Genomic DNA, 27,426 nt, shown 5'->3' on the forward strand with positions numbered 1-27,426 from the left:
ATATAACAAACATGCACAAAGCAGCTACAAAAGGGTTTCAAGTTTTGGTAATGGATTCCTAACAAGTCACTTTTCTCAGTCAGCAGCATTACTAGTATATTATTACAAGAATCATCACTCAGCGTGCATGAGCCCAATGTCAGACTCCTTCATTTACAGGAATATAGAACATGTTTGGGACATTAGTGTAAGTTAACTCATTAGAAATGACATCAGGATAATGAGTCGTAAGGGTGTGTGAGTGCATGAGTGGATAGCATGGTGTTGAATGCATTGCGTGACATGAAACAAAGATGCACGTGAAAGAAGAACTCCCAAAGGTCTGAGGAAAGGTTGGGTTTTATTGGGGAAATACTGGGCCGCTTCTTCTCCAATTAACCTGATGAATCTGCTCCACCCGTCTACTACAGCGGAAAACAGAACATTCAGACAAGTTAGGCAAGCAAGCAGTCATCGCACTGACAGCCGATGACGACGTACAACTGATAAGACTCATTATCCTAACCAACAAATAAAAAAATCAGAGAACAGTCCCTATTGCACATCAAAAAAATCCACATTTAATTTGGGTTTTTCTCTACCTGAAAGCCACCTCATGGATCTCTACCTCACTTCCTTGCTGTTTTTAGATTGCTCCCTGGAAGTCTCTTTCTACCACAAAGCAAAACCTGCAGCAATTCCAGGATGCAGGGTTTCATAATCCATATCATTCACTTTACCTGATAGTAGCTGTAACATGATGGCTGACTGGTGTAACATTTAGTTAATCTAAGACCTTTCACAGATATGGGATCATGAAACACAACAGAAAATTAGAAGATGGACCCAAAGTTGGGCAACACTGTGTTCTCCTCATTTGTCACAACACGGTTATTTTAACTGGATTGTGCCATGTTCATTATCTCCAGTAGTGACAGGATATTTAATAATTAAGCCTGGCCCAGTCAGCACTTTTCAGTGTCCATCTGTTTGGAATCTTAAGGGACACTTGGGAAATACATCATGCAAGTGGGCACCTGACTGCCAGTTGGGCTGCAGGTGTAGTGCCCGAGTCAGAAAGTATGCAGTCTACTTTTCACCCAATGATGGTGTAAAATCCAAAGCCATGATTAACCAAAAGGCACCAGACTTCATCTTAAGAGTGGTAAGTGCTTCTGCAGTACGTGTGAACGTCACAGTGGGATCTAAGGGAAACTTACATCATCAGGATCAGTGAACAGTGTGTGCAAACCACATTGCTATACATGGTACACTTATGTGACCTGTGATGTATTGTTTATTTAAGCAAATGGTGAAACATTCATACATCCTGTTCTCCAAGCTTTATGCCAATGGCAGTTGAACCATTGTCAGCAATAATCACTCTTCCTTTATAATAGTGAGGTTTTTACATGCTGCAGCTGATTGGGTAATACCTCTGACACACCCACCACACAGAATAAACCCTCCTCAAGTCCACACCCTTACACACTTTAAAGGAGCCATCCCTCATGTTCAAGGATTGAGCGGTTTTTGTTTTTCATTCCAGCGCATATTTTCACATGAGGTGAAATTTTATTCTTCATTAAGGTCACATTAGTATTTGGGGGAGTGGGGCTGCATTGCAAAGTATCCTAATCTCCTTTGATAATTCCTAGTTTTGGAAGGGGCAACAGTGAAGATGTTGGTTTGGAGAAAATTGTAAAAAAAAAAAAATATTATTTCAGAAATAAAGTTATAGTCTTTCAGCATATAATTAAAAAGTATAATTGTAAAATGTGTACTGCGTACTGTCTCAAAATTACCCTGAAGGTACTTGTATTAGTTTAAAAAAAGGTCGTTAGTTATTTGTTTCTAGTTGTTCTGCTGTACCGACTTGGAAGTGCTCTTTGAAGTCTTGAGCTAGTTTGGTTAAAATGTAAAAATGATATTCAATATCAATAGGACAATCTCAGAAAATATTCAATTTGGAATGGGCCTTTTTAAAAAAAAAAAAAAAAAAGATAAGATGTTTTCCTGGTATTATTGTCAAATAAATTATTTTAAAATTCCTGTTTTGCTGTGCATTTTTGTCCCAGCTTTTTTTGAGAAATGGGATTGTAGATGTCCAAGGTCAAACAGGCTTTGAGAATATTATGTATTTCACACAGAAATAATTCTTCCCTACACAACACTGCACATGTGGTAAATGGTGCGAAGACAGAGAGAAAAAAGTAATTTGTCACTCATAACCTCCTAATGAGCTACATTATTTTCATCCCACACACCTATTTATACTCATATACCCAGATCAGCTCAGATTTGTTTCTGATGCTACTTTTGTTCCTTAAAGTGATTCTCCTCTGTGCTTCACTCTGGCATTTACTGGGCTGCTACCTTGTTTTAATGCTTTATAACAGCCATCATTCACCTCCAAGCCTGAATCAACTAATAATATAAAAATATCTCTGCGGCAAAAATGAACTTGAACTTTCTTTCCTAAATTTACCCCCAAAATAAGTCCTTTTCATCCCAACAACTTCATTCATGTTCTACCTTTCCTTAGTTCAGTTCAGGAAATCTTTATTAATGTAAAAGAAAACACAAAATCAAATTCCCGTCTTATTTTATATCGTCATTTAAGTGGGGGGCAAATGTATGTGTAAGGCGTGCTCTGCTTCTCCCCTGAAATCCACATTTATGGCTGTGACTATATTAACCACAGACACCGTGTTCACGGTGACTCAAGCAACTTTCAAGTCTCTGCATGTTGAATTTCAAAATGTACTGAGAGGAAGCCTGAAAGGAAGGTGAAGTATGTTCAGATATCTCTGGAAATCAGCCAGCAGAGTGCAAAACATGTAGAATATATACAAAATGGGTGATGAAAGACAGACTAGGGGAAGAAAAAACAGCATATATGTGTGGAAATTAATTTAGAGTGTTCTCTGCAGTTTTGCTGAATGCGATTTCCAAACTACGTCAGCATGTTAGGGACTTTGTGACCTTTTAACCAGAAAGGTGGAAGTTGTAGAGATTGGAGACCTAAGAAAGTGCATTTACATGAATAAGTGTCTGTGTGTGAGCATGTGTGCTTCTCTACTGAGGACTAGATTGTTATGATAAGCAAATTAAAAGTTGTTGCCACATTACTGCTGGTTCCTCATATTTTAGGTCATTTGCTGGCTTAAAATAAAAGTACCATGTAATTCAAACAGGGTGGTCTCCTGCACTTGACTGAGTGTGGTGAGTTTCTTTTAAACTCCTATAGAGCCGTGCATCATTAAAACACCATGAAATCCTCTGCAATAGGTCTTGGCTGCTGGGGGATTCCCATGATGCATTGAGTCTTCAGTCACCTTTTTCATTCACCAAGTGTTTATAGGGAGGTCCTTTTCCATTAGGTGGAGAGCAGCTAAAAAAATATAAATAAATGAACGGGTACGGGAGGCAAGAAGTTCAAAACTCATTTAGAAGATGCATTAAATAACATTGAGTTACAATATATGTACAGGTGCAGCAGTCTTGAAATGGATGTTCTAGCACCAACCATCACAGAAATCCCTCTTTTCACTGGTTGTGTCTCGCTGAAAAAGGCCTTCTTACTGCATACAACTCCTCCGCCATATCCGTCAACCGGTTCTACGGACAATTCCAGGGCCAGTCTCTTTGGAGTCTGTCTGGTTTCTCGATCCCGTTGGTCTGCCGAAGCTCTGCAGTCATCATGCTTGTGCCAGTTGTGTACATGCTCCATGACTCCTCTCCTCTGACTGCTCTCACCCCCCTACTTTTATGCAGCGTGAGCAGGTCTGGAGAATTCCTTTGATAAGGTGTGGGTTGGAAGTAAAAAAATACTTCGAGATAAAAGCATGCAAAATATATTCAAACATGTATAAAACCATACTATAACACCAAACCAATAAAAGACAGAACAAAGCATTAAAACTACTTCTTCCCCAAAACACATGCACGTCTGCATTTAATTATTAGTTATACTGGCTTTCTTCAGAGCATGTTTTTGTCCTGTCTTCCTCCCCTAACTCTACGCCTGGTTCTGCTGGAGGTTTCTTCCTTATAAAAGGGAGTTTTTCCTTCCCACTGTGGCCAAAGCGCTTGCTCATAGAGCTCATCTGATGGTTGGGTTTTCTCTGTTTTCTTTGTATTATTGAAGGATGTTTACCTTACAATATAAAGCACCTCGAGGCGACTGCTGTTGTGATTTGGCACTATATGAATAAAACTGAATTGAATTGAACTAGCATGTCCCTGCTGCAACTTGCAGTCTTTTATTGCAATCAAAGTTTTTATTATCTAATATGTGCATGATTGTTTCAAGAGATTGGATGCTGTATAAAATGTAAGAATATAATAGTCCTTATTTATCATGTAGAAAGAGCAGCCCAAATGTTTTCCCCACATGTACTACAATTACTAAACTTTCTAGACATCGCCTCATCAGGCATTAAACATTAACCCGCCAGCTCCATGTTACAAATTTAGCATCTGGCATATCTGATTGCACTCATGTGAGAACAGAACAGGTAACTCTCTGGTAAGTTCACGCTGAATGAGTACACGTCATGTGTCCTCCCCACTGTGTGCTGTACCCAGGCAGCACCCACTCCTAGACCAAATACAGTATTTTCAGTAGTTCTAACATATCTGAGGATGGCTCTTGTCACACACTACATATCAACTTAACAATGATCAAGAAAATAATACCCAGTTCAGAATACAGGCAACAGAATAGTCTGATCCTAAAGACATGTGGTGTTGGGGCCGGGCATTAAAATGGATGTTTTTAAACCTATTTACTGTCACAATATCTGAAACACTTTGGAATTCCTGACAAAAAGGCTAACATATAAGATGCTGATTTTCCCTTTTCATTGATTTGATGAAGTAATACAGAAAGACAACTTGCACTGCCTTCTTGGTGAGACCCATCAACAAGTGCAGTTTTGTGAGGCTTTCTCCAAATCAGTGTCATACCAACAACTCCCTGATGCTCAGTCACAAATAGATGTTCAGTCTATCATGGCCTCTGGACAACAGGTTATGTGTATTCATGAAATCTGACTGTCTGATTGTGCAGTGAGAGCTAAGATAAGATAAAATAATATAAGAAAAGATAAGATAAGAAAACTTATAGTTTATTTATCCCAGATTTGGGAAATTGTGAGACGCTATCTTTAGCTTTATCACCAATTAAACACCAGACTCTGGTACAGCAGTTGACTCAAGACAGACAAACAAGATGCAGCAGGAAAACACACACACATGTTTTTCTTTTCATTACAATTATAGAGATATATGTTCGATAATGTGCAGCTCAAAGACTAAGGACTATTTCAAATGATTTTATACTGATGGATGTCAGTCCTGATTCACACATATGCACAATCGTGGACATTAAGTCTGTTTGATCTGGTGACTGAATAGTATCTAACAAAGCATGCAATAGATTGTGGCCTGTCTACTGTTATCTGTATCACTCTTATCCAATGGATGATCGTGTCCCTAATCAATAGTTTGTGAGTCCCTGATGTGTAAAATATGAGGAGCATTTGCTTGCCTAGATCCCTCACCCAGAACAGGGAGATGAAGAAGTTGTGAATGTGTAAAAATAATATAAATAAGTCTGTAAAGATTACAGCAATACACATATACATTCAGGTATTTTTCTAACTTACACCTTCACCTAAATATTATATAAATGATTAGAAGGATTTAAAGTTGTTCACAATGATAAACATTAGGGCACATACCCCAAAACCTTCTAATTTTTTTAGAATCTTATCTTAGGTTTCTAACCGAGTTTATGCTTTCCATTGTTTGTTTGTTTTAAATAAAAATGCATTTAAAATATATATTTAAAAATACGCCTAATTTCTACGGTTTTATTCAGAAGCTCCTTTTCTAAATGACGCCCCAGTTATTTTTTTCCATCCCCTAATGAGAACTTACGGGCACGGCCGGGTCAGTGACCGCGCACGCTGCCTGTTTATCTGTATGAGAGGTCCTCGGGAGCGCGCCCCCCCTGGCCGAGGAAGGTGAGCGAGTGTCTGGAGGGGAGGACTCGGGAGCGCGACCAGCCGAGGGATCGATCGGATTAAACTCGATTTGAGTGAAATTAACACAAAGGAGAGAAGAGCAACGCACAGTAGTCGGCGAGGTCGCGGATGCGAGATACGCCGGAGAAATAATTCATGAGAAACACGAAACTTGAACTTTTTTCCCCCTCTGTTTATTTATATTTCAAACTGAAAAGGACCACCGTGGATTTTTTTCAAGCAAGCGGAGATACTAACCCTACTAACGAGGAGTTGATTTGATAAAGAGCCCGAAGTGACCGAGCTTGTTGGGTAAGCTAACAAATGTCTCTTTTCACTGAGTGCATTTAAGAAAAATTTTGAACAGATTTTGGCACAAGTGCAATGCTTCCATAATAACACAGGGTCCTGAATTAAAATCGTTTATATTCTTTCTGAATAGCAAGTTTTCCATACTTTTTCAGCACAATCGGACTCTTTAATCCACCCAGTGAGTTGTGGTTTTTAGACCGACGAGCATTTCTTTCAGGGCAAACTCGCGGGGAAGGTTCTGTTTTAGACTGCAGGTTTATTTCGCATCTGTTTTATTTTTTTCTTTCAGTAGAAAGTCATTGAAGGTCCGTGTAGCTGCCATGCCGACATGCTAACAATAGCAAGTTTAGCTTTGCCACCCGCAGCATCGCTCACTCACACAGACGCACAACAGTCCCATTAGTTAGTTGAAAAGTGGAAAGAAAAATGTCCAGCACAACACTGAGAGCCTCGTAGTTTCTGAGTCAGTTCCTCAGACAACTTATCGTCCTGTGTAATATAAAACTTGGACTTAGTTCATTTTTAAAGTGTGAGTGTTAGCCCTGTTAGCTAATTGTGTTGAAGCTTCTAGGAGACACGAGGTGGCTCGAGCGTAGAGGTGAGTCACTAGCCGACTGAATGAGCGGAGCACCGAGGGAGATTCCCAGCGGAGAATACTTGGCAGAAATCTCCAAAAACGCCGCACACTGGCTCAATTGCACCATTTAACAATGAAAGTATAAATAATAGTTTGGTTTCAATAGAATTGTAGTGTTTTGTGGTTAAGGGGACAGTGTTAAGAATGTGTAGTAGTCGGTAGTTTTATTGGACGAAAGGGACAGAGCAGTGGAGGAGAGGAGGGGGGAAGCTGTGAGGCCAGGCGGTCATTCCATACAACCGTGTTTTTCTTGTTGTTTTTACCATGCCTTGTGTTATCAAAACACTTTGGAATGTGCTGAAAAAATTGTCCTACTCGTGTACAGCTTTGGAGTGGCGGAGAAAGTATTTTACTTTAACAAAAAAACGAGATGAGCGAATCGTTCCCTGGTCCGAAACGACGTGCGAAATACCGCTGATAGGCTAATTAGCTTTGCTAGCCGCTGGAGGTTGGCCCAGCGCTAGGACACAGAAGTTCAGCTAGCCTGCTAGCCAGCTCTCATCCTCATTGTGTACGGGCAAAGACCACTTATTAGCCCCCCCCGGGCTAGCTACTAACCTGCTCGGAACGGTTATCGATCAGTGCATAGCTCTTGGGCAAGGGAATTAACTTTGCTTCTTTTTTCACTTCACTTTTTGACGAGGTAAAAATGCAAAGTTACATTACAGATCCTCCTTAGGTCTTTCCGCCTTTTGGCTTTTGTTAGGAGCACTTGTTTGTTGTGTTACATTGTATCCGGCGACCGAAGTTTGGTTACACTTACGACTACACTTGTTACTCGATGTGGAAGGGGAAAAAGGCAGTCCTAAACACCTGCCCTTGTAGTTCCACTGACACATCTTTACCGTATACTAAAACCGTATTTTTTTCTTTGTACAGTCTTAACTTAATTGCGTGTGTTTCTTGCGCTATCCTGTTCTCTTTCCCCATTATGTGTTCTGTAATCGGCCAACTTGCATAATGGTCACCCTGCCGCTCTCACGCAACTCTGGCACTAAAATCTCTGGAAAATAACAGAGCTTGGGGCCCCCCTCAGAAACACGCGCTCGTTTTCTATTCGTTTTTACTTTGTGGTTTTAGTCAGTGCGACACATTTCAGTGGATTTGTGCTGGGTCTTTGTTTTTTCCTCCCGTTTCCCATAGAGGCAGGAGCTGCTATACCCCCACCACTACCACCTTGTGTCTTTGAGCCAAGATGGCAGCTAGTCATGTTTAGCGGGCCACAGAGGGAGAGATAAGAGGACCTGACCACACACACACACACACACACACACACACACAACAGATGCTCAGCACTATTTGGTCTCTCTCCCCTCTGTCTCTCACTGCCCTTTTTTGTGGTAAAATTTGAGCCCCCCTCCCAGCTGCAAGGCTGACTTAGTTTGCTAGAGACAGTTAGTCTGGGCTAACCTGAGACTTTTACATAAAGTTAGATTCCCCTACCTTTGACAACGTGTGCAGAGGTGAATGTTTTAATTTTGCACATATTTAGATTGATTTACTAAAGTAGACACAATGGTTGTTATTTTTTAGAGTAGCCCTTTATCCCGTTTAAATAGTTCAGACTTAAGTTTGAAGTTTGTGGAAGTCATGCCGATTACCCTCGAGTTGTCTTAATTTTGGCTGGTGAGTGTGCATTATTCACTCAAAGAGCCAAATAATACAGCCATTAACATTTGAAACTTTATGAAGCAAGTTGCTGGTAAATCTGTTTGTCGTGTTGTCATAAACTCTTTGTTCCACTAAAAGCACAAAGCAGAATCTGCCCTCTTGTCTCATTTTTAACTCTAAAAGATGGGGATTCTGTGAGTTTTTCTTTCCTATTTTTGGCAGTGGTCCCAGCATGGCCACATCTAAGGAAATCCCTGTCACCTTACAGTGGGGCTAAGATTGGGGCATACACCACGCATAGAGTGAAATGCAATTTTAAGATAGCTCTGCTCAGAATGATGCAATCAAATTTCCGTGCTTATAGCTGTACACTGATGCTCATTGTCGCCATGTATACCCTCCCCCATTATCTATATTCAGTGATTTTTAATGAACATCTGTCTGTGCAACTTTACCCTTATCCATTATTTTAACTTTGACACTTTCTTTGGAGCAGGTGCCCATCAGTTTGTCATGATTTTGAATAAGCCTACTCCCTGTTGTTGTGGTCTATGAATCATTAGTGTGGTCAGTGTTGGTTATCTGGACATTTCACTTTTGGTGTGCAATCATCTGATGACCTTCTCACCAGCTCTTGCTACTTTCATGGTGTGAAGAATAGTTCAGATTAATATGGCTAAACTTACCCAAGTGTGCAAAAGTGAGAGACGAGGAGAAATCAGAAGTAAACTTGTTGGCATGTGGAAGAACACTGACATTTTTGTATTATGCTGGTTAAAGTGACATTTGTTAACATATTGGGCCTTCTTCTCTCAGTTTAATGTACACATGATTATTGAGAGGATGGGAAATCTGGATGTAACAAGTTCATAATTTCTCAGCCTCATTTCTCAAAATGCTAAAAAGCAACTTCAATATCAAAGGCGCATTTTCACTTTCAGCATTGCACCTACTGCCCCGAAGTGATTTTTGTGTCTGACTTAATGCATTAGCACCCACTCTCTTGGTCTGTCGAAGTGTTGAAGTTATCTTACACACTCAGTGGGGTTAACAGTGCAAATAAAGTATTGACCACAAAAAGGAAGTGCTAGATTCTTGCCTGTGTTGCAATTAAATCTGAGTGCGAAGCAGAGTGACTTGTCTGGAGGGTGATCTTGATTTGGCACGTGGGGTGCTCTTCAGTGGTTAGGCTCTTTAAAAGCTCTGTAAATGCATTTTAGTGTGAACGTTCCTCCCTGTCTTGATTTGTGTTCACCTGCCTGCAGGTTGGCCAGGTGATCTATGAAGCTGCCTCTGCAGACTCACTCGTCCCACACTCACAGACTCCCATTGTAACCAGTAACTGGTTTATCTAAGCCTCTTTTCCACTAGTACTGCCTCGACTCTACTCGGTTTTTGGTTGTTTTCCATTTCAGTCGAGTACCACCTAACGTGGTCTATGCAGCTGAAAGTTCCAAGATGCCATTTGTCACATTTTCCGATCTACTCAGCTCACTTGGAACCCCAGCCAAGCAGGTACTAAAAAAGTACCTGGTACCAGGTAATACTACCAAATGGAAAACCACAATAGCTGACTAGGTACTAGTGAGAAAGGGCTCATAGTGAACTGAAAATGTTTTAAGGGACTCACTGGAGAGGCAGCCGAATGACAGAAAGGACCAGGCCAGCTTGAAGGTAGTGTGTGGAATGGTGTGCAGAGAATAGTATCAAGTAGACCAGCATCATAAAAGAGATGTTTTAGTGGGAGATATGCAAATCACTCCAGTTGGTCAGCACTTTCAGAATAAAATCAGTAAAAAGTGGAAGCAGAAATTTGTCATTTGCTACCTTTAGTCCTGAGATAAGTTGTAATGCCCCAGCTGATGTTTTTCTGGACAGTAGTGTTAAATGGAATAATAATGAGAAATCAAAAAGAAAATTCTTAGAATATTTTAAGAGAGCTGACTTGCAGTTAGTAAACAATGGGTCCTGAAACCTTCTAAAATGTTTCTTCTGGATTTTTAACCTATGCTCGCAGGAGACGCTCCATGAGGAGCTAGTCTTTCTGTAAGTTTCAGTGAACAGCCACCAGTTAAGCTCTATAGACACACGCTGCGTAGTACAGATAACCTCTGGTTGAGCTGTAACAAAAGCAAAATGTATATAATGTTTCTGATGGAGATATGATTTATAACTGAAGATAGGTTATCTTCACAACTTCTTTGTAGAAGTGGAGCTTATGAGAAAAATAACTTGTCATGTATTAAAGAACAGCTGCTTGTTTATGGGAACGTCTGTGGCGTTAAGAGCTGATGCATTGCAGGCATTGTTGAAATCCATTTGAGGTCAGCGGAGGTTTCGCTGTAGTTATGTAGTTGAAAGTAATGATGAAAAGCACTCACTCTCTCTCACTGGACACACAAGCGCACATAAGATGGATGACACTGATTGCCCGGCCAAAACTGAACTGAGTGGATTGTCTGCAGGTTAGCTAGCAGCAGGTAATGCAGCGCACTGGACAATCTGGTGCTGAAAGGTTGCTGTTGGGTGTCTGAATCAGATTACTGTTGTTTGTTAGGGGGGCCATTTTGTCTCCTATCATCATGTGTCATAGATGGCACTTCTGTTAGTGGGGATGAGAAGTGGTGCTGTTGTTTGCTTCCATCTCTTTCATCTTCGCTATCTATTGCTCCACCTCCACCCCTCAGCCACCCAGCCACCCACCCACTCCCTTTCTGCCCCTCTCTGCATAAGCCTACCTCCTTTTTTTTTCTAGTCTTCTTTCTCACCCTTTGCATCTCTCTTTCTCGCTCTCCATCTTTGCCTGGCTGTCTGTTTTCTCCCCCGCCCTCCATCCAGCGCTCTCATTTCCAGCCAAAAGGTTAGCGGGGGTCTTTAGCACTGTGGTGACATTCAAAACTGAGTGTCATCACTGTCTACTGCTTTCTCTCATCCTTCCCTCTCACCTGTCTCTCCCTCTGCCCCCTCCTTCTCTTCTGCGCCTGCCTCCCCCATCCTCCTCCTGCAGCGAGGGCCTTCTGGACCAAGTGCTGTGCCTAGGAGAGAGGCTGGCATTAATACAGCTCTCAAGTGTTTGTGTGTGGGCTGTACGTGTGTTCTGTATGTGCTGGAGGAGACGGCCTGTCAAGTATGGGCCTTTTAGTCTGTTGTTGACCTCTGCTGCTGTATATACTTTTGGAATATCCCGTTTCCCCTCTTCAGCTCTTTGCTAACATGGGAAGAAAATAAGCAAAGCTAAATCCAAGGCCTTTCCACTGGAAATATGTGGGAGTTTTGTGTCATCAGCTGCTGATGAATCCTATTGCTGAAAAGCTCCGTCAGTGCCATGCAAAAATCTCATCAGTTTCCCGGCGCTTGCTGTGGTTTAATGGCACTCTTGTGGCATCCACGCATCCTTCTTGCTCATCTTCGATCACCATTTCTCCTCGGTGATTCACGTTGCTGATGAAAGATTAAGTGCTGCTTGCTTTTGGAATCAGCATCCAGTTAGGGAGATGGAATGAAAACAGGATGATGTTAACTACACGTGAAAGAGATTTCAACCAGTAAAGACATTTTCGTAAGAGGTACATAGATCTTTGTTTTTCGCAGATAATATTGGGATTTCCTGAACATGTAAACATGTAAATGACTGATCCTCCGTGAGCCTGGAGGTCCCTTCTTCTTCTTAGAAGGGAGTTCTTCACTGTTGCAAAGTGCTAATCATAGGAGATCATCAGATTGTAGGAGTTCACCTTTTATATGTAGGGTCTTGAACTTTTATAAATATAGGTTATAAACCACCCTGACACATTACTGTTGTTCACTAGTTCCATCTACTGTTGGAGATTTAAACCCATAACAGAAGCACCGTGATCCCATGGAGCTCGCCAGCTCTGAAGAAAGCGAGGGCATTAGGTGATGTTTCCTCGCGTTTTTAGAAGGACTCTGGAAGTCTTAGCACCTGGGCAGGTGGGCAAGAAGTGTAGCTATCCAGGCTCAGGGGATTTGGTTCAGACCTGGCTGTCCCCTTGGTTGAAAAGGACATGTCGATAGCAGTGACTGACTGAGCAGCAGTGGGGGTTGCATTCTGGAGAGCCTGTTTATCATCAGTGTGTGAGCCTTCCTGTTTGCTCTTGCATAAAGGGATACCTAAGCATTTTGACTTTGATGGGGAATTCACCATGAAAGCCTTTCTTTGGAAGCCCGTGTATTCATGTTTTCTACAAAAATGAAAATCTAGACCGAGAGTCAGGAAAGTACTGCCTGTGATGTTCTTGTTGCTCAGAAGTATTTCCAAAGCTTCTTTTTTTTTTTTTTTTTTTTTTTTTTTTTTTTTTGTCTGAACAGGTATGACAAATCTCTCAACAGCCCCAAAACCACTGGTGGTTTTCTTTCAGCAAGCTGATCTGACTCCCTGCTACTGACAAATCCTGTAGTTTTTGAAAAGACTACTGCTTTTGAACACTTGCAGGGTTTTCCCCAAAGCCTGTAATAGTGGCAGTGTAACACTATGATAAGTCATTTGCATTACCAAGCTACAATTTCCCCCTCACCTGCAGCCGTTTGATCTCCGAACTTCATATCAGCTTATGCCTGCTGCTCTGACTTTCTGATCAAGATTCAAACAACACTGGAATATTCATATTAATGAAGTGGTTTGTTTTAGACACAGGGGACGCCTGTCTCCTTCGGCTCTGAATGCCTACAGCTACAGACTCTGAGGGGTGGTAGGGGAAATACCAGCATTAACTATAGCGCTCATCCTGAAAGCGTCGGTACATGTCGTCTGACTGGGCATTGTGACCTGCCTCCTGTTCTGAACTCAATGTGGGTCAGATGCTACAAGTCAAATATTAGTTCAGCCTACTGTATGTATTAAGGTCAGATAAGACACTTAATCTGGTCCCAGTCTATGGCAGAAGTTTTGGAAACTCATTCATCCCTAGAGTTTTAGTACTGCAGAGGACAGGCTGTAGAGTACTTTTAGGAGCTGCAGAGATCTTTTAAAGATGCATCCCTCTGGCTTAATTTATAAATTTGAGACATTTGCTTTATAGGAAAAAAGATACTCCAATGACCTTATTGCCTGTGAGGGCCTATCACAATTTAAACCAGCATAAGTCTTTCTTGATTTGCATAAGCTCTTTCCACAGATTCTAAATGCATTCTACAACCATATATATCCAGTGACCTTGTAAGTAGATGAGTGGAGGAAACCCGTCAGCTAAGCACAAATGAAACATTCAGGTTCTTAGGAAGCATTTCTCAGCAGTCTGTTGAAAAAGATTCAAGTCTTTGTCTAAACCTTTGTTCTTGGTTGTGTTTTCCTGTTTAAGTGACACAAAGTGTAGAAAGTGACACAAAGTGTAGAAAGTGACACAAAGTGTAGAAAAGAAGACTGAGAATCAGTCTAGCTTCAAAACAAGCTATTTTGACATCCTACATTTGACATTTGGTTTTGATTTGCTTCACTCCGCTGTTGAGTTTTGATGACTGGAATCTACAGAATTTAGGAATGCCAGTTTCTGTTCAGAAGAAATGTTAACTAATGACTGATACTAGTTGTAAACAGTGTTTTGTACTCATGTAATGGAGTATTATCTCACTATCAGCTGAGATAATGCTAATCGCTAATTCCGCAGTGACACAGACAGAACAGCTTGTGTGTAGCGCTGTGCACAGGAACAGAGAGGAGGGAGATGGGACGACACACTGTCAAGTTTATTTCCTAGCTCCAGCATGAAGAGAAAGTAATGCATGTAACAGATGGAGAACAAATCATACTTAACCTCATTTACATACACCAATGAATGATTGAGACTCGCCGAATCAGTGAGCACAAATGGATGGATATAAGCTGAACAGGTAAACCGGCACTGAGTCATAGCATTTGCCTGCTTCTTCAGTCCTGTTTTTAACTTACAAAAATGTCTTTTTAATGCCTTAAAAGGGATTAACAGGAGCTTCAGGGCGATATATAAGGGTTATAGGGTTAGATACTTATTTGTTGCGAAGCCAGTACCGTGTTTGTCTCCACCCTTCAGCTCTTACTAGTGGTTGATGTTCATGACTCATAACAACACGTTGTAAGGAGTTCAAAGAGGTCGGTAGAGTTGTTGTTTCAGCAACATTACAGTATTAAACAGTTATCATAAATGTTAACCTGGCTATTGATTATTTAATTCTCAAATCAGGAGAACCGTGTAAGATATGTTACCTAAATCAATGGGTGGAACTTTTGAGCTGACCATCAGTGTGATGGTTCCCTACCCTTGTAATGTGCTGGCAGAAACCCTGGTATTGGCAACAGATTGGTGTCTCGAAAAATTTGGAAGCTTCAGTTATAGCTTTGGTTTAAAGAACTCAAAAATCCTGTTTAGGCCTGATGGGTAGAAAACCTACTAAACCCACTAGAATCTTTAAACTATTTGGCCAATATTTCTGGGCATATATGTGTCACTTTTTAAATAGGCTTGCTTAAACCAGTGATTTTCAGGGAGCATACAGCTTCACAAACCACATGACAGGTTCTTTAGCTCAGTGAGCACAGAGACATGCACTCTTTCTCTCTTAGCAGGTTCCTTGGCTACCCCCTGTGGCCTACTTCTTTCTCTCCCTCCCTCTCCTGTGTCTGTCTCTCAGCCTCTATGTCTTCTGGGATCAGACTGAGAGCCGGCCAGTGGTTTTTCCTACCACATGGTAAAGGCAGGGAACAGATTGGATAAACACAGCCCTTTCCTGCTGACCCACCGCCACCACCCACCCCCTTCTCCAGTCTCTCTCACACACACAAACGCAAACCAACACACACAGTGTCCATTAACAAAGCAGCCGTGCGTAAAATAACCAGATTTTCTTTAGCTTCACTGCTTCTTTCTCTTTTCGCCTTGCTCTCTTGGCCCCCCTCATTGCCACCCCGTCAACCCCCACCTCCTCTTCTTTCTTCCTTCCTTCCGGCCCTCAAATCCCAGCCCCAAACACACGGCCATGCATCCCCTCACTTGAGCGTAATTACACACACAGCTAGCCAGCTCTTGCACGCTGTCCTCCATTTGGGAACAAAGGTATAAATTATAGTGGCTTAGATCCTGGTGGTAATGGGAGGTGGGTTGGTGCACACGTGTCCTGCAGATGAAGAGGGAGATCATTTTCTTTTCCTTTTTTTTTTTTAAAAAAAAAAAAAAAAAAAAAAAAAAATCCCCCCGGAGGTGTTTAGTGAAGTTGCGCTTGCTAAGGCACTGGTGTAGTTTGCTCTTTGGCTTGGTTTTATTTGTCTGTACCTGTCTGTGCCTCAGAGGAAACATGGTGTTGTTGACATGGCAGAGATTTCCTGTAGTAAAGCCTGGAGGCTACAGACAGTTTAGCTGCCAAACTGTCGACGGCACAGACAGAACTGTATTGAGCCGCTGTTGGCTAATCTCCCTCCCTCACACCCCTCCTTCACCGCAGGCTGACGCTGCATGCACCAAGTGATTTGCAGTCATTTTGGTCAAGTGTAATAGATGTTAACAAATAAAAACCAGCAAGTGTCTATAATAGTGGAGAGGAAAAAGAGTAGAGGAAACCACTAAAATGAGGCCTGTGGATCGAGAAGGTGACAGCCCCATGCAAATTGTCAACATCTCGAGATTTCTCTGGAGTGTTTAAAATGACAACTTCAATAGGCGTTCAGAAATGTTTACAGAGCAGGAAAAAGGTGAGGTGTGCCTGCTGCCTGCGGACGTCACCTGGTGTAAACTGGGCCCAGCCCAGTTTACACCAGGTGACGTCACTCCCAAACATGCCTTCACGCCGACGGGAAGAACATATCAGTTAGATCACCTGACGTGGGTGATTGTCTGCACTGAAAACTTGGAGACTTGTCACGCTGTGTTTTGTTAAATGGCCAACAGATATATGATATGTGTAAAATGCTCAATATACAGAAATTGTAAAAAATAAAGTGGGCATTCCTGATTGGGCCTGGCTGCCAGTCTTTTCTTAGAGTTCCTGTTTGGGGTTGTTGTTAAATGAAAGCCCATCTCTAATGCATTACAGTGAAAGGCTGTGTAATGCCTCCGGCAGCCAGAGAAGGCCATTCAGTTGCACTAACTTGGCAGTGATATTCTGCGGTTTCGGCTTGGCTGAATGGGTGGCCTCAATAATTGTGGTTTGACAGAGCTGCACAGTCAGTGTGAATTCCTGAGCCTGGCTGGTGATTGCATGTGTATTTTTCAAGTTGGCTGAAACTCATGCATGTATAGTTGGTTAAAACTATACATACACGAGCCTTTCAGTTGTGTTTTCAGGTGAGGTGGAGCTGGTAATTACGTTATTTGCCTCACAGGCCTGTGCACTCCGCTGACAGTGCCCCAACCAAACCCTTTTCATATTGCTTCTAGCTGTGTCTGCTGCTTCAAGGTCAGTGCCTTGATACAGTATCTTAGGTTTTATTTTGGGACACGGTTTGCTTGGAGTTGCAACACAAAGAAATGCAAAGGAAAGGCCCTTTCTCTCCCATCCTGTCTTAGCTACCTCCAGTGCTTTCTTTACACTGCACAGAAATTACTAATAAAACCCAGCATTTGTGTGTGCTGTAGATCATTTTTCACACAAGTTCTCATATTTGACAACGAATTGTTTTAATGACGACTGTTAGATTTGTTGATTTTGTAATTGTCCATTATAACTGTCAGTATGGTGAAATTAATCAAACATTAGCCAATATATAAAAATTATAAATATATTTACAGATAAACATCAGTTAATCTTGTGATAGTGGTAATCAGCCAGGCACATATCGGCTGATAGCGCATTTTGTTGTGCTCTTTTAAGTCTCCTTCAGCATTTTGTCATTTTGTAGATTTGACATTTATCCAAACGCGGTCGAGTTTATCCAGTTTTGATGCTGTTACGCCAGCACATCCTCCAAGTCTATATATGAGCAATTAGTGATAGACTGGAGCTAAAATAACATATTTAAGCTGCTCAAAATAGATTTCCCCACTAGTTTCACTTGCCACTTTCTGCTCAGTATGTTTTGTAATTATATTACTGTTGTAATATAATTGATTGATATTCTGGATTTTTGCAGTGACTTGTGACATGAAAGTGGATTACTTTCTTGTCTTCTTTTTTTCCCATGAAATCTGTTACTGACATTGACATTTAATAACATGACAGCAACTAAAAAGGATATTTACCTTGTTCATCACCATCAATGTTTTTGACTAATGTTTTTTTCTAATACTGAAGTTTTGTTTATCTGAGTCATCCGCCTTCAAACTGACCCCTGTTGTTAAAACCTACATTGACTGTCACCTCTGAAAATGCTGATAACCATCAGTGTGGTCGTGTGAAGCCACATTAAGTGAGCATGAGCTTTCGGCTGTGTTAGTACCTTTCTTTTTTTTTTTTTATGTCACTGGATGGCTGAGTAAATTTGTTGGATAGGAGGTCGAAGTGCCTACCATACTGCCGATAGCACACAGACTACTTATTAACAGCTTGCCCTGCATCATAAAACTGGGAGGTCTATGTTGTTGTATGTGAGCTGCTAAGGATACTTGCTGTTGAGGGTCAAGCATGAAGGCTCATCACATGCCAAGATACTGATTTGCATAGCTGGGAAGGGACAAAGTGTTTGCTGCTTCATGCTAAACATTGACTGGTATGTATTCAGTTGGCTCAGATGACAGCTAGCTTGTTTGTTTGTTTTTATGGGTTTTTTGTTGTTGTTTTTTTTAAACGGATACATCTGTGGTGTTCAGTATGGATATGTCTGAATTTCTACTTGGCTCCTCAGCATAAGTGTGGTACGGCAGGAGGAGCATAGGGGCCTAAAAGCCTCATCCTTTGATGAGATTTGGCATTTAAAGTGGCACACTGGTCGCTCACCTAATTCCCTGTGCAATGACAGCTGGGCCAAACTGTGCACGTGTTTTCATATATGTATGTCACTGTGTGATCTCTGCAAGAACTCAAGTTTGGGCTAAAACTGCAAAGAAAGTGGTACAGAAAGTTGAAATCAAGAGAACAAGGAGTTTGTCTTTTCCATGACTGAAGCAGGTTTCACAGAGGGATGAACAGATATGCTAGAGAGATGGAGGATGAAATAAAGAGCAAGGAGATGAAGTGTATCCTGCTCCATCCACTCGTTGCAGACGAGTGTTATCTTGTGGGAGGCTAAGTTCTAAATGCCAGACAAGAAATGAGGAGGATGAGGGGAGCAAAGGAGCCTCGAGACACACACACACACACACACACACACACACACACACACACACACACACACGTGCAACTGCGCTGTTCTCTCACACACACATAGACTGCTCAAGTAAGTGCTTATATAGCTACATTTATTTAGTAATGTGGGATTCACTCATATGTAGAGTGTGTGTGACAGGAAATCAGTTACCCTCACACTAGTTTGCTGCAAAGGATGTGACATTACACTCAATTACTCTCACCTGAGACACAGACACATGTAGAAACCTTTCCTTCCTGTAGTGACTGAAATGCACTGCGTTTCCGAGCTGCTGTATTCTTGGTAATCTAGTAGCTGAACACAAATTTTTTTTTTTTTTTTTTTTTTTCTTCTTCTAATGCAACACTTGATGTGCTGCTTTAAGAACATGCAGCATATTGGCCTTAGCTGCCATGCAATGTTTGAATGACTTATACAAAAGCAACTAGACATGGCATAATATCTTTTCCTTATTTTCTGTCATAGTGTTACATTGGTGGAGACTCATTTTAAACACGGCCAATATTTCAAAGGAGTTTAATCTATGTACAATTAATCCTAGTGAGTCAGATGCTTATGATTCACACTGCTCTACTCAGAGGGGAGATATCCTACTTTGGTCTTCTCAAGCACACAGCCCTGCCCCTCTTAAACTCACGGTTTAAGAGGGGCAGCCAATCAAATATTGACTTGAAGTGTACGAAGCTGTAGAGGTTGCTTCCCAAATATGAAATGAATAAGGATCATTTTGACCTGTTTTTGACATGCATAGCTAACGGTTCAAGAATAAAAGTGGACACACAAATGTACGTTCACTCTCTGGTTATTGAGTTTGAAGTTTGAACCTGCTGAACTTCAGTGTGCACCAGCAGGCATGTCCATGTTTACTGTTTATAGTAATGCCCTACTGGAGCTAGCAAAAATATAGCTGACCGAGTGACCGAGTGAAAAGCTTTTATAGGTGTTTCTACTTCTTTATGGAAACACATCTCAACCAGGGATCTTAAAAAAGGGCAAAGGGCGTGTCTGAGTTTTGTGCAAAGTTAGCAAATTCTACAAGAAAAGTGCTGTCAGCTTGACACAAACAGTATCAGATCTCCTTTATAGACCAAGGTCAGTGAATTCTCCATTTATCATTGGTCTTGTCCAGTATATGATACTGATAACCTGTGTACCCTAGCTGATGTGTATTTAGAATCAAGTTTCCAAGTTCTTATTTGTAATCCAGAGACCCTGTCTCAACACATGCATGTCAAATTTATTTTCATTCCTGTTCCCTCTGACTAACACTCTGCTGTGTAAGTCACAACTGTACAGCTTTGCCATTAGGACAACTTGCAGATATTTGGAGACTCCATCCAGGTGTGGCAGAATAAGTTGTGTTACTGGCAGAAGAGTGAAATAATTAATTCAGATGAATTGTTATCCTTGTAAATTAAATTCACATGTTCAGAAGTCTAAATTACCAATTAGTGATTTTTAATTGATGATTAGACTAGTTTTCTGGAACATGGGGAAAAACACATTACATCAACACTGCATGAAAAGTCAACTGTGCTTGAGACAGATGAGCTTAAATGTGCTTATTTTATATATAGTTATAGAAATGTATAGCTATAATTTCAGAAGAGAAGGAGACTCGGATTGTAAACAAACATGTTACTGTCTGTAAAGCCATTCAGGTGTTAGCAGCTCTCCTCCGTGCAATCCAGTCACTTAATACTAAAAACCAACTGACCAAGACTAACAGATTTCCTGCTTTACAGGACAGAAATAGTATTTTTGTCACTGGCGACTGGCACTTTGTCAGAAATAACTCCAGGTAAAGCAGTGAAAATGTTCTCAATATAAAGTTAAACTCTTGCTGACGAAACTACCACTAGTTTAAGTCTTGGATGCCTTTGCATTTTGCCGACCATGTCGTAATAAGCTCTTTGTTCGTACAGGCAGCTTGTTTACGGCTCATAGGTATGGAGGAAAGGACTCTTAATGCTATTTACACAACAAGAGTGGATGCTCCCAGCTGGCATCTTGGAGTTTTGCAACAGAAAGGCTCAAGGCTTTAAGGAGAGCTTTTTCACTGTAGTGCTGTGTCATGCTAATGTCATGTTACTTAGTGAATGGCTTTAGTTTATAAGGGTATTGTCACCCAAAAAGCAGACAAAGAGTATGCAAAGAGACTTTGAGGAATCACATCTGGTTACAAATAACTTGTGCTTGTTAGTCTCAAATGTTAACTTTTAGATTCTTGAAACTTTTCAAACAAAAAAGTCTTGGATTAGTTTAAAAGTATCACTTTAACTTCTGTGTTTTAACTGAGTAGAACGTGGTAGTTTTTACAGCATTCAGAGTTTCTGGCAATAGCAGATGGTGGGAGCAGTGAAAGGATGTTGGACCAATCAGTTCTAACAGTTTTATCCTCTCGAGTAAAGCTGAAGAGAAAACATCTGCCTGGTGACAGGAAGCAGCAGGCTTTATGTGAAGTGTGGTCATATTTTTGACAAAACAGTAGCAGAAGTGCTGCTTCTCTGCTATGCAGACTGCACCAAATGTAGGCCCAGCTCTGTGATAGGCACGTGAACCAGTCCAGGATGCACCCCATGCTGTGATAGACCTCAGCAGGCTGTATACTCAGACCTAGTTAGCCCGCAGTGAGAGGTGCTTCACTAAATCTGACGATTTGGAATGTCAGTTGCCCAATTTGATTATTTGTGTGGGCACGAGGAGTTTTACAGTGCCAAATATTTATTAAGAAGGAAAACTTGCTAATGCTTGTGTGCTCCTTTACGTGAGTGGAAATAATGACACGTTTTATCCCCGATACCTGCCGAGCTCTATAATGAACCAATATGTGGGAGGGAGGAGTGGAGGAGGATAGAAATGGGGCGAAGGAGTTTGGGGGGGTGGGGAACTCTGTAGCGGCTGGCTGTTGGTTTTTGCAGCGCATAGAAGCAACAAGCAAACCTCCCCCAGTCCTCTCTATCTCCACTACACACACACACACACTTCAAGCATGCTCAGATCCACCTACCTCCATCCTCTCACTCACACTCACTCGCTTGTTACATTGGCCTCTAAGCTTCTCAGATTCATAATTTTATCACACAAATAATACTGAGTTCTTAGCAATAAGTTTCCCGTACACATTTTAATCTAGCTTTTTATACAGAGGGAAAGGGAAGCCCACAGGTAGCAGGTGGCTAATTCCCGTACCTTCAAACATCTGCCAGGACTGACTGGTTAGTTAGCCAGCTGAATGAGTTGCTGACTGAAAAGCTAACCACTGACTGACTGGTGTATGGGCAGGCTCTGTGGCCTGTTGGCTTGCTGTTTTCTGGCTGGCTGGATGGCAGCTGCTGCTGTTCAAACAGAGCTGCATCTGCTGGGTCCTTTGTTCTAAAACACACACACACACACACACACACACACACACACACACACACACACACACACACACACACACTCAATGACTCCAAGTGTGTGTTGGAAAAGAAAGAAGTTCTTTGTTTAGTAAAAATGGAGGTGGGGGATGGTCTCTTGGGGGTGGGGTGATATAGAAAAGTTTGATTCAGTGGTTGCCTTTTTAAAAAATAATTTTTAACGTCTTCGTGTTTTACCTCACCGGATAAACTAAAATCTTTACGATTGAGGCCATCATACCATAGTTAATAAAGATGGCAGTTCAGTTCTGCATGGAGAAGAAAAGCATTTTCTGTTGAACAAACTTTGATAACTAACCCGCCTTCAGTGTTTCTTACAGTGGGGTTTCTAGGAATGGAAAAAGAATCAAAATAAATTGTGTTCTTGGGTTTTACTCCTGAATTCAAAAAGCTACCTTTGTAGAAAATGTCCCTACAAGAAATGTCTAACTTTATACAATACCAACCACAGAGGAGAAAAAATGGTTTTCATGCTCATCTGATTACCCGTTGCTGATCAATACATCTTAGATGCTAGCTTAAACTAAACTGTGTTGTCTCTTTGTACAGGTGATCAGCACCATCAGTACCCACAAGGTTTATGATATGATTATGTTGTTGCATGTCCATCAGCAAAAGTTACTGTAGTGTAACTAGCCTCTAAATCAGTTGCTTTTCCAGTGAGTCTCCACGTCCGTGTGTTGGACTGCAGCTGATGGCTGTACTCCTTGTTCTGCTCTCCACCCTCTGTGAGCTTGGTGTCGCTGAAAATGAACCAGCTCTCTCCACCTGTTGTAGGTTCTGCTTAGAGCTGCCCTGGAGCAGAGCAGAACAAGGACTCGTTGACCAGCTGCAGCCTAATATATTCTAGTTGGAGCAAACCAGATAAGATGCTCTCTAGGTGAGCTGCTGAAGGATGCTGGGGACTCTCACAGCTTTTTAGCAGTGACTAATCATTGGAAATAAGAGTGAGGAGGACTAATTGTGGATGAAGTCATTCGCTCATATTCATCAAAAAATGATAAAACAACTTGCTGAATATAAAGTTAATATGAGAAACTGGTATATTATATTGTTACTGGCATATGGAGTCCTATACCTGTTAATAGTATCACACTACATGAGTAGATTAATTTAGGTGGCTGTGGATTTACTATGTAAACACTTGATTAATACAGAACTATTGAAGACTAGTTCTGTATGAATTAACAAAGGCAGCATGTGACAGTTCATCGGGGGACTGTTAAAGTAAATTATTTTCATAGTGAAGCATCCAGGAGCTCTTTGCCCTTCTCTGAATACCTGCATTAATTCCACAGTTTCTTTTTCTCTTCCTGTCTCACCAGAAACCTTCATGAGGACCATGGTGGAAAGCTTCAAATTAGCAGCTATCTGATTAGCTTCTCACTGCACAACAAATCTCCCTCCATCCAGTCCCCGCCATCTGTGGGGCCTCCATCCAGTCATGGCGGACCCTGGGATGTTGAGCTTATTCGGGGACGACCCAGGGCTGTTCTCAGATGGGTTAGATGGTTTAGGAGACTGCTTTCCTCAGCAGTCGGTCCCAGGCCAGTCTGCTCCTCTTGCCCAGCAGACAAATTCCGCTCTGAACCATGAACACCAGGGAAGCAGGGGATACCACCAGGGGATGATGCATGGGAGTGGGCCTACCCCAGCACAGCCTAAATTGGGGCAAATGTACGACCATGGCCCGTATACAGGCTATGATCAAGCCGGCACCCCTGGAGGACGAATGATGGCTCAGAATGGCCCCAGCCAGGGTCCCCCAAATGTGAACACGGCTATGAATGGCATGACCTCCCACTACCACAGTAACCCAGCTAACGCTAGCAACCCCCACCATGGGTACCAGGGTGATACTGGAGGAGGAGGAGGAGGAGGAGGAGGTGGGGGAGTTTGGGGCCAGCAGCAGCAGACCAGACCAGCTTATCCACAGGCTCCAGCACAACCAGGGGCTACTCCCAACCAGATGGGAAGCTACCAAATGTCTCAAGGCAATTATGGTGGGATTCAAGGTCCACCCACATCTAATGCAGCCCGCATGAATCAACACTACCCTCCACAGAGCATGGCACCCCCTCCTGCTCAGGACACATCTCACTACTTGGGACATGTTGGAATCGGGGGTAACCAGATGAGACACCCTCAGCCTCAGGCACAATCCCAAGGCTATCCCAATATGGGACATACATCTCGATATCCACACTCCCCATCCAGACAGCCGCCGCACCCCCACCACCAACAAGGCATGGGAGGGTTTGGGGGTACTCAGTACTCTGGCTATCAGCCCCAGTATGGTGCCATAGGACCTGGGATGGGCCAGGCTCCTAATACTAATGTCAGTGCTAATACCAGCCAGCCCATGGGATCAGGGCAGCTTGGCCAGAGGTTTAACCAGGGAACAGGCCCTGCAGCAGGGCAGCAGGGACAACGATACCCCCCTGGACCACCACACCAAGCCCATCAGACTCATTCTGCCCCGATGCAGCAGCAGCAGCAGCAGGCAGGGCAGCAGAGCCAGCCTATGCACCCCCTAAACCACCCGCAAAATATGCCCCAACCCCAAAACCAAGCCCAGTCCCATCTTGCCCCCCCAGCTCAGGGAACCTACTCCTCTCCTTCATCCATGTCCCCAATGCGGGTTTTGGGAGCCCCGACCCCTCCTCCCGCCCAACAGGGCAGACCTCCTAGCACAGGGCTAGCTGGGCCCCCAGAGGTTGCAGGATACACAGCAATGCATTCTCCGCCCAGTGCTATGGCCCATCCACAGAGGACTCCACAAACCCCGCTGTCTGCCCCACACCCCCAACACCAGCAACCCCATAGCATGGCCCCCAGTGCGGGGCAGATGTATCCTGGTATGGGGCCACAGCGTGGCGCACAAATGGGACCAAACAGGCCTCAGCTCCAGCAGCAGCAGGGTAAGCAGTGTTGTGTTCACAGGCTTCACTTTGATCCTTTATTGGCGATCAAGATCAGTTTCTTCAATTTACAAAAGGACAGAACTAGAAACTAAAGCCATCTCCATCATGGTTGTATTGGCTAAATACTGAGTAAAGCTTAAACAGGCACATGATTTGATGCCATGATACTTGAAATGTGACTTTTGTTTAAGAGAAATGATCAAAATATGGAAAAGTAAGAGTATGTCCACATCTGTTTGGGGGGGGCATCAAAGTGTTCAGATGAATTTCATTATCAAACACAGGGTAAAAAGGAATACTGCCTTGATTCCATCTAAATAGTTGACAAGGGTGACACGACGATGATGATGATTCTTTTTTTTTGTTTGTTTGTTTTTTCCTTTTTTGTCCTGTCGCTTTATCCAGGGCACGAAGCCCCCGCAAGCCAGGGCGGAGACCAGCGTCTACTCCAGACCCAGCAGCAGGCCTCTCGAAGTGGGCAGCATATGCAGCCGGCACCCATGAGTTTTCAGGGACCGCCTGTTGGTCAACATGGAATCCCGGCTCCAAACCAGGGCCTTGGGCCACCCACTCAGAGCCCTCAGACGCAGCACACACACCTGCCCTCACACCCTCATCACTTGCAGAGCACGCCCCCTCCCCCCAACCAGGCCTCCCACCCGTGGGCACCTCCACCTTCTGCCTCCCACCCACTCTCCTCACCCCCTCTTACCCCACAGAAAGTGCCTCACATACAGGTGAGTCTCCGTCAAACAGACACTTTGATGTGGTAGCAAGGCTGAGTATGTGTGAGTGAGATCAAGACTATGTGCATTTGTTTTCATGTGTGGGTGTATTTTATGTGAATGTTTATTTTTCATGTGGGTGGGGGAATGTGTGTATTTGGAGTGTAAGGGAAGTGTGTATGTGTGTGCAGGAGTGTGTGTGTGTGTGTGTGTGTGTGTGTGTCTGTACATGACATTTGAGAACACAGCGGTGCATTGGGCACTGGCTCACTGGGGTTTTGTGTATGTTTGTTCATGGGTTGTTTTTTTTTTTTTTTTTTTTTCTCCTTTTGTGTGTTCTGCTGCGGGCCTTGTGCACGGTGGTTGTGTTTCCGTGTGTGTGGTGGGGGGAGGGGGTATGGATTTTTGCAGCCGCTTATTTCCTGTGAGCTGCATATCCTGCGACACGCGTGCACACGCATGCACACGCATGCACAGAGGCGCCACTAGCATAATTTCTCCTCCCCCTTGCTTCCACTATCCCCCTCCTCTGTAGAGGAAACCTCCCTTCCTGTCTCTCTCCTCCCAGTCTCCTCTCTTTCCGCTCTCCCTGTCTGTCTTACTATTTGTCCTCTCCTTTTCAGGGGGCCATCATTAAGTTAATGTTGTGTAGCCGGATGTGCAGAGAGACAGTTTGGACAACAGGGAGACCGTGAGGATGGGGTGTGATTAAGTGATTTGGAGTGAGAGAAAAAAAACATTAAGAGGAAAGAAGTGAAAAACCGAAATAAAATTTCAAGTGAAGGGAGGACAGGAATGGTGGGAAGACATTCTCAGTGGCGACCAGCACGTTTGTGGGTTTGAGTGCCGCCTGCCACCATTGCCGCCTGCGTCACGTGTCCTCGCCTTCCATTAGCTTGTTTTGTTGCTCAAAGCCCCCTTTCTCCACTGACCCATTCACACACAATAGCAGCCCTATGGACATACACACCCAAAGATCCAGTCCCCATTTTCTCTTCCACCCCCACGCCTCCCCACCTCCCCACTTCCAAGCCTACATCGCTGTGTTCAGTGGTTGACATTTCAGCCGTCACACTTAATTTATCCAGCACTCCTGACCTACATGCCAGGTTGACTGGTGAGCCTTGCTCCTCACTGGGGCACGCACTGCATGTGCCGTTCTGCCATTCTGGCTCTAGCTGCAGGCCCAGCAGCCCCCGTCATTACACACACACCAACGGTGCTCTGGAACGGAATAGTGAATGTGCCTTGAGAAATAGGATAGCCTAACTAGAGGAGTTAGAGTAGCGTGTGCATGTGGCCCAGGAAGCAAGGTTTCTGTGCGCCTCATGATGCACTTGTTAGAAAGAGCCCCACACACAGACACACACACACCAACCTGGTCAGTCAGTCATGATGACTGCATGTCTGGTACTCTAAGCTCCATCTGTTCACTAAGCATGGTTATTACACATGCACGCACACATGCACACGTGCCTTCGTCAGCAGCTCAAGGTCAAAGCTCTGGCAGAGTGCTGGGGTGTGACCTTTATTCTACATCTCACGCACACTATGTTGTG

At 43.0% G+C, this 27,426-nt stretch overlaps 1 protein-coding gene across 4 annotated transcripts in view; it reads left to right on the top strand.

Moving 5' to 3' along the window:
• Positions 1-5,986: 5,986 nt before the first annotated feature.
• The window catches only part of chd7 (chromodomain helicase DNA binding protein 7), a 70,383-nt gene continuing 48,943 nt past the window's right edge, over positions 5,987-27,426 (top strand). For 2 of the 4 annotated variants that reach the window (XM_040039594.1, XM_040039598.1), the window contains exons 1-3: positions 5,987-6,323; positions 23,544-25,139; positions 25,548-25,879. In XM_040039594.1, coding sequence (XP_039895528.1) covers positions 23,663-25,139; positions 25,548-25,879 — 1,809 coding nt within the window. In that variant the 5' untranslated portion in view covers positions 5,987-6,323; positions 23,544-23,662. The other 2 variants (XM_040039595.1, XM_040039597.1) reach the window with 2 other exon arrangements.

Source organism: Simochromis diagramma, unplaced genomic scaffold (genome assembly GCF_900408965.1).
Source record: "Simochromis diagramma unplaced genomic scaffold, fSimDia1.1 OVJJ01000337.1, whole genome shotgun sequence".
In the NCBI taxonomy this organism is placed as follows: domain Eukaryota; kingdom Metazoa; phylum Chordata; class Actinopteri; order Cichliformes; family Cichlidae; genus Simochromis; species Simochromis diagramma.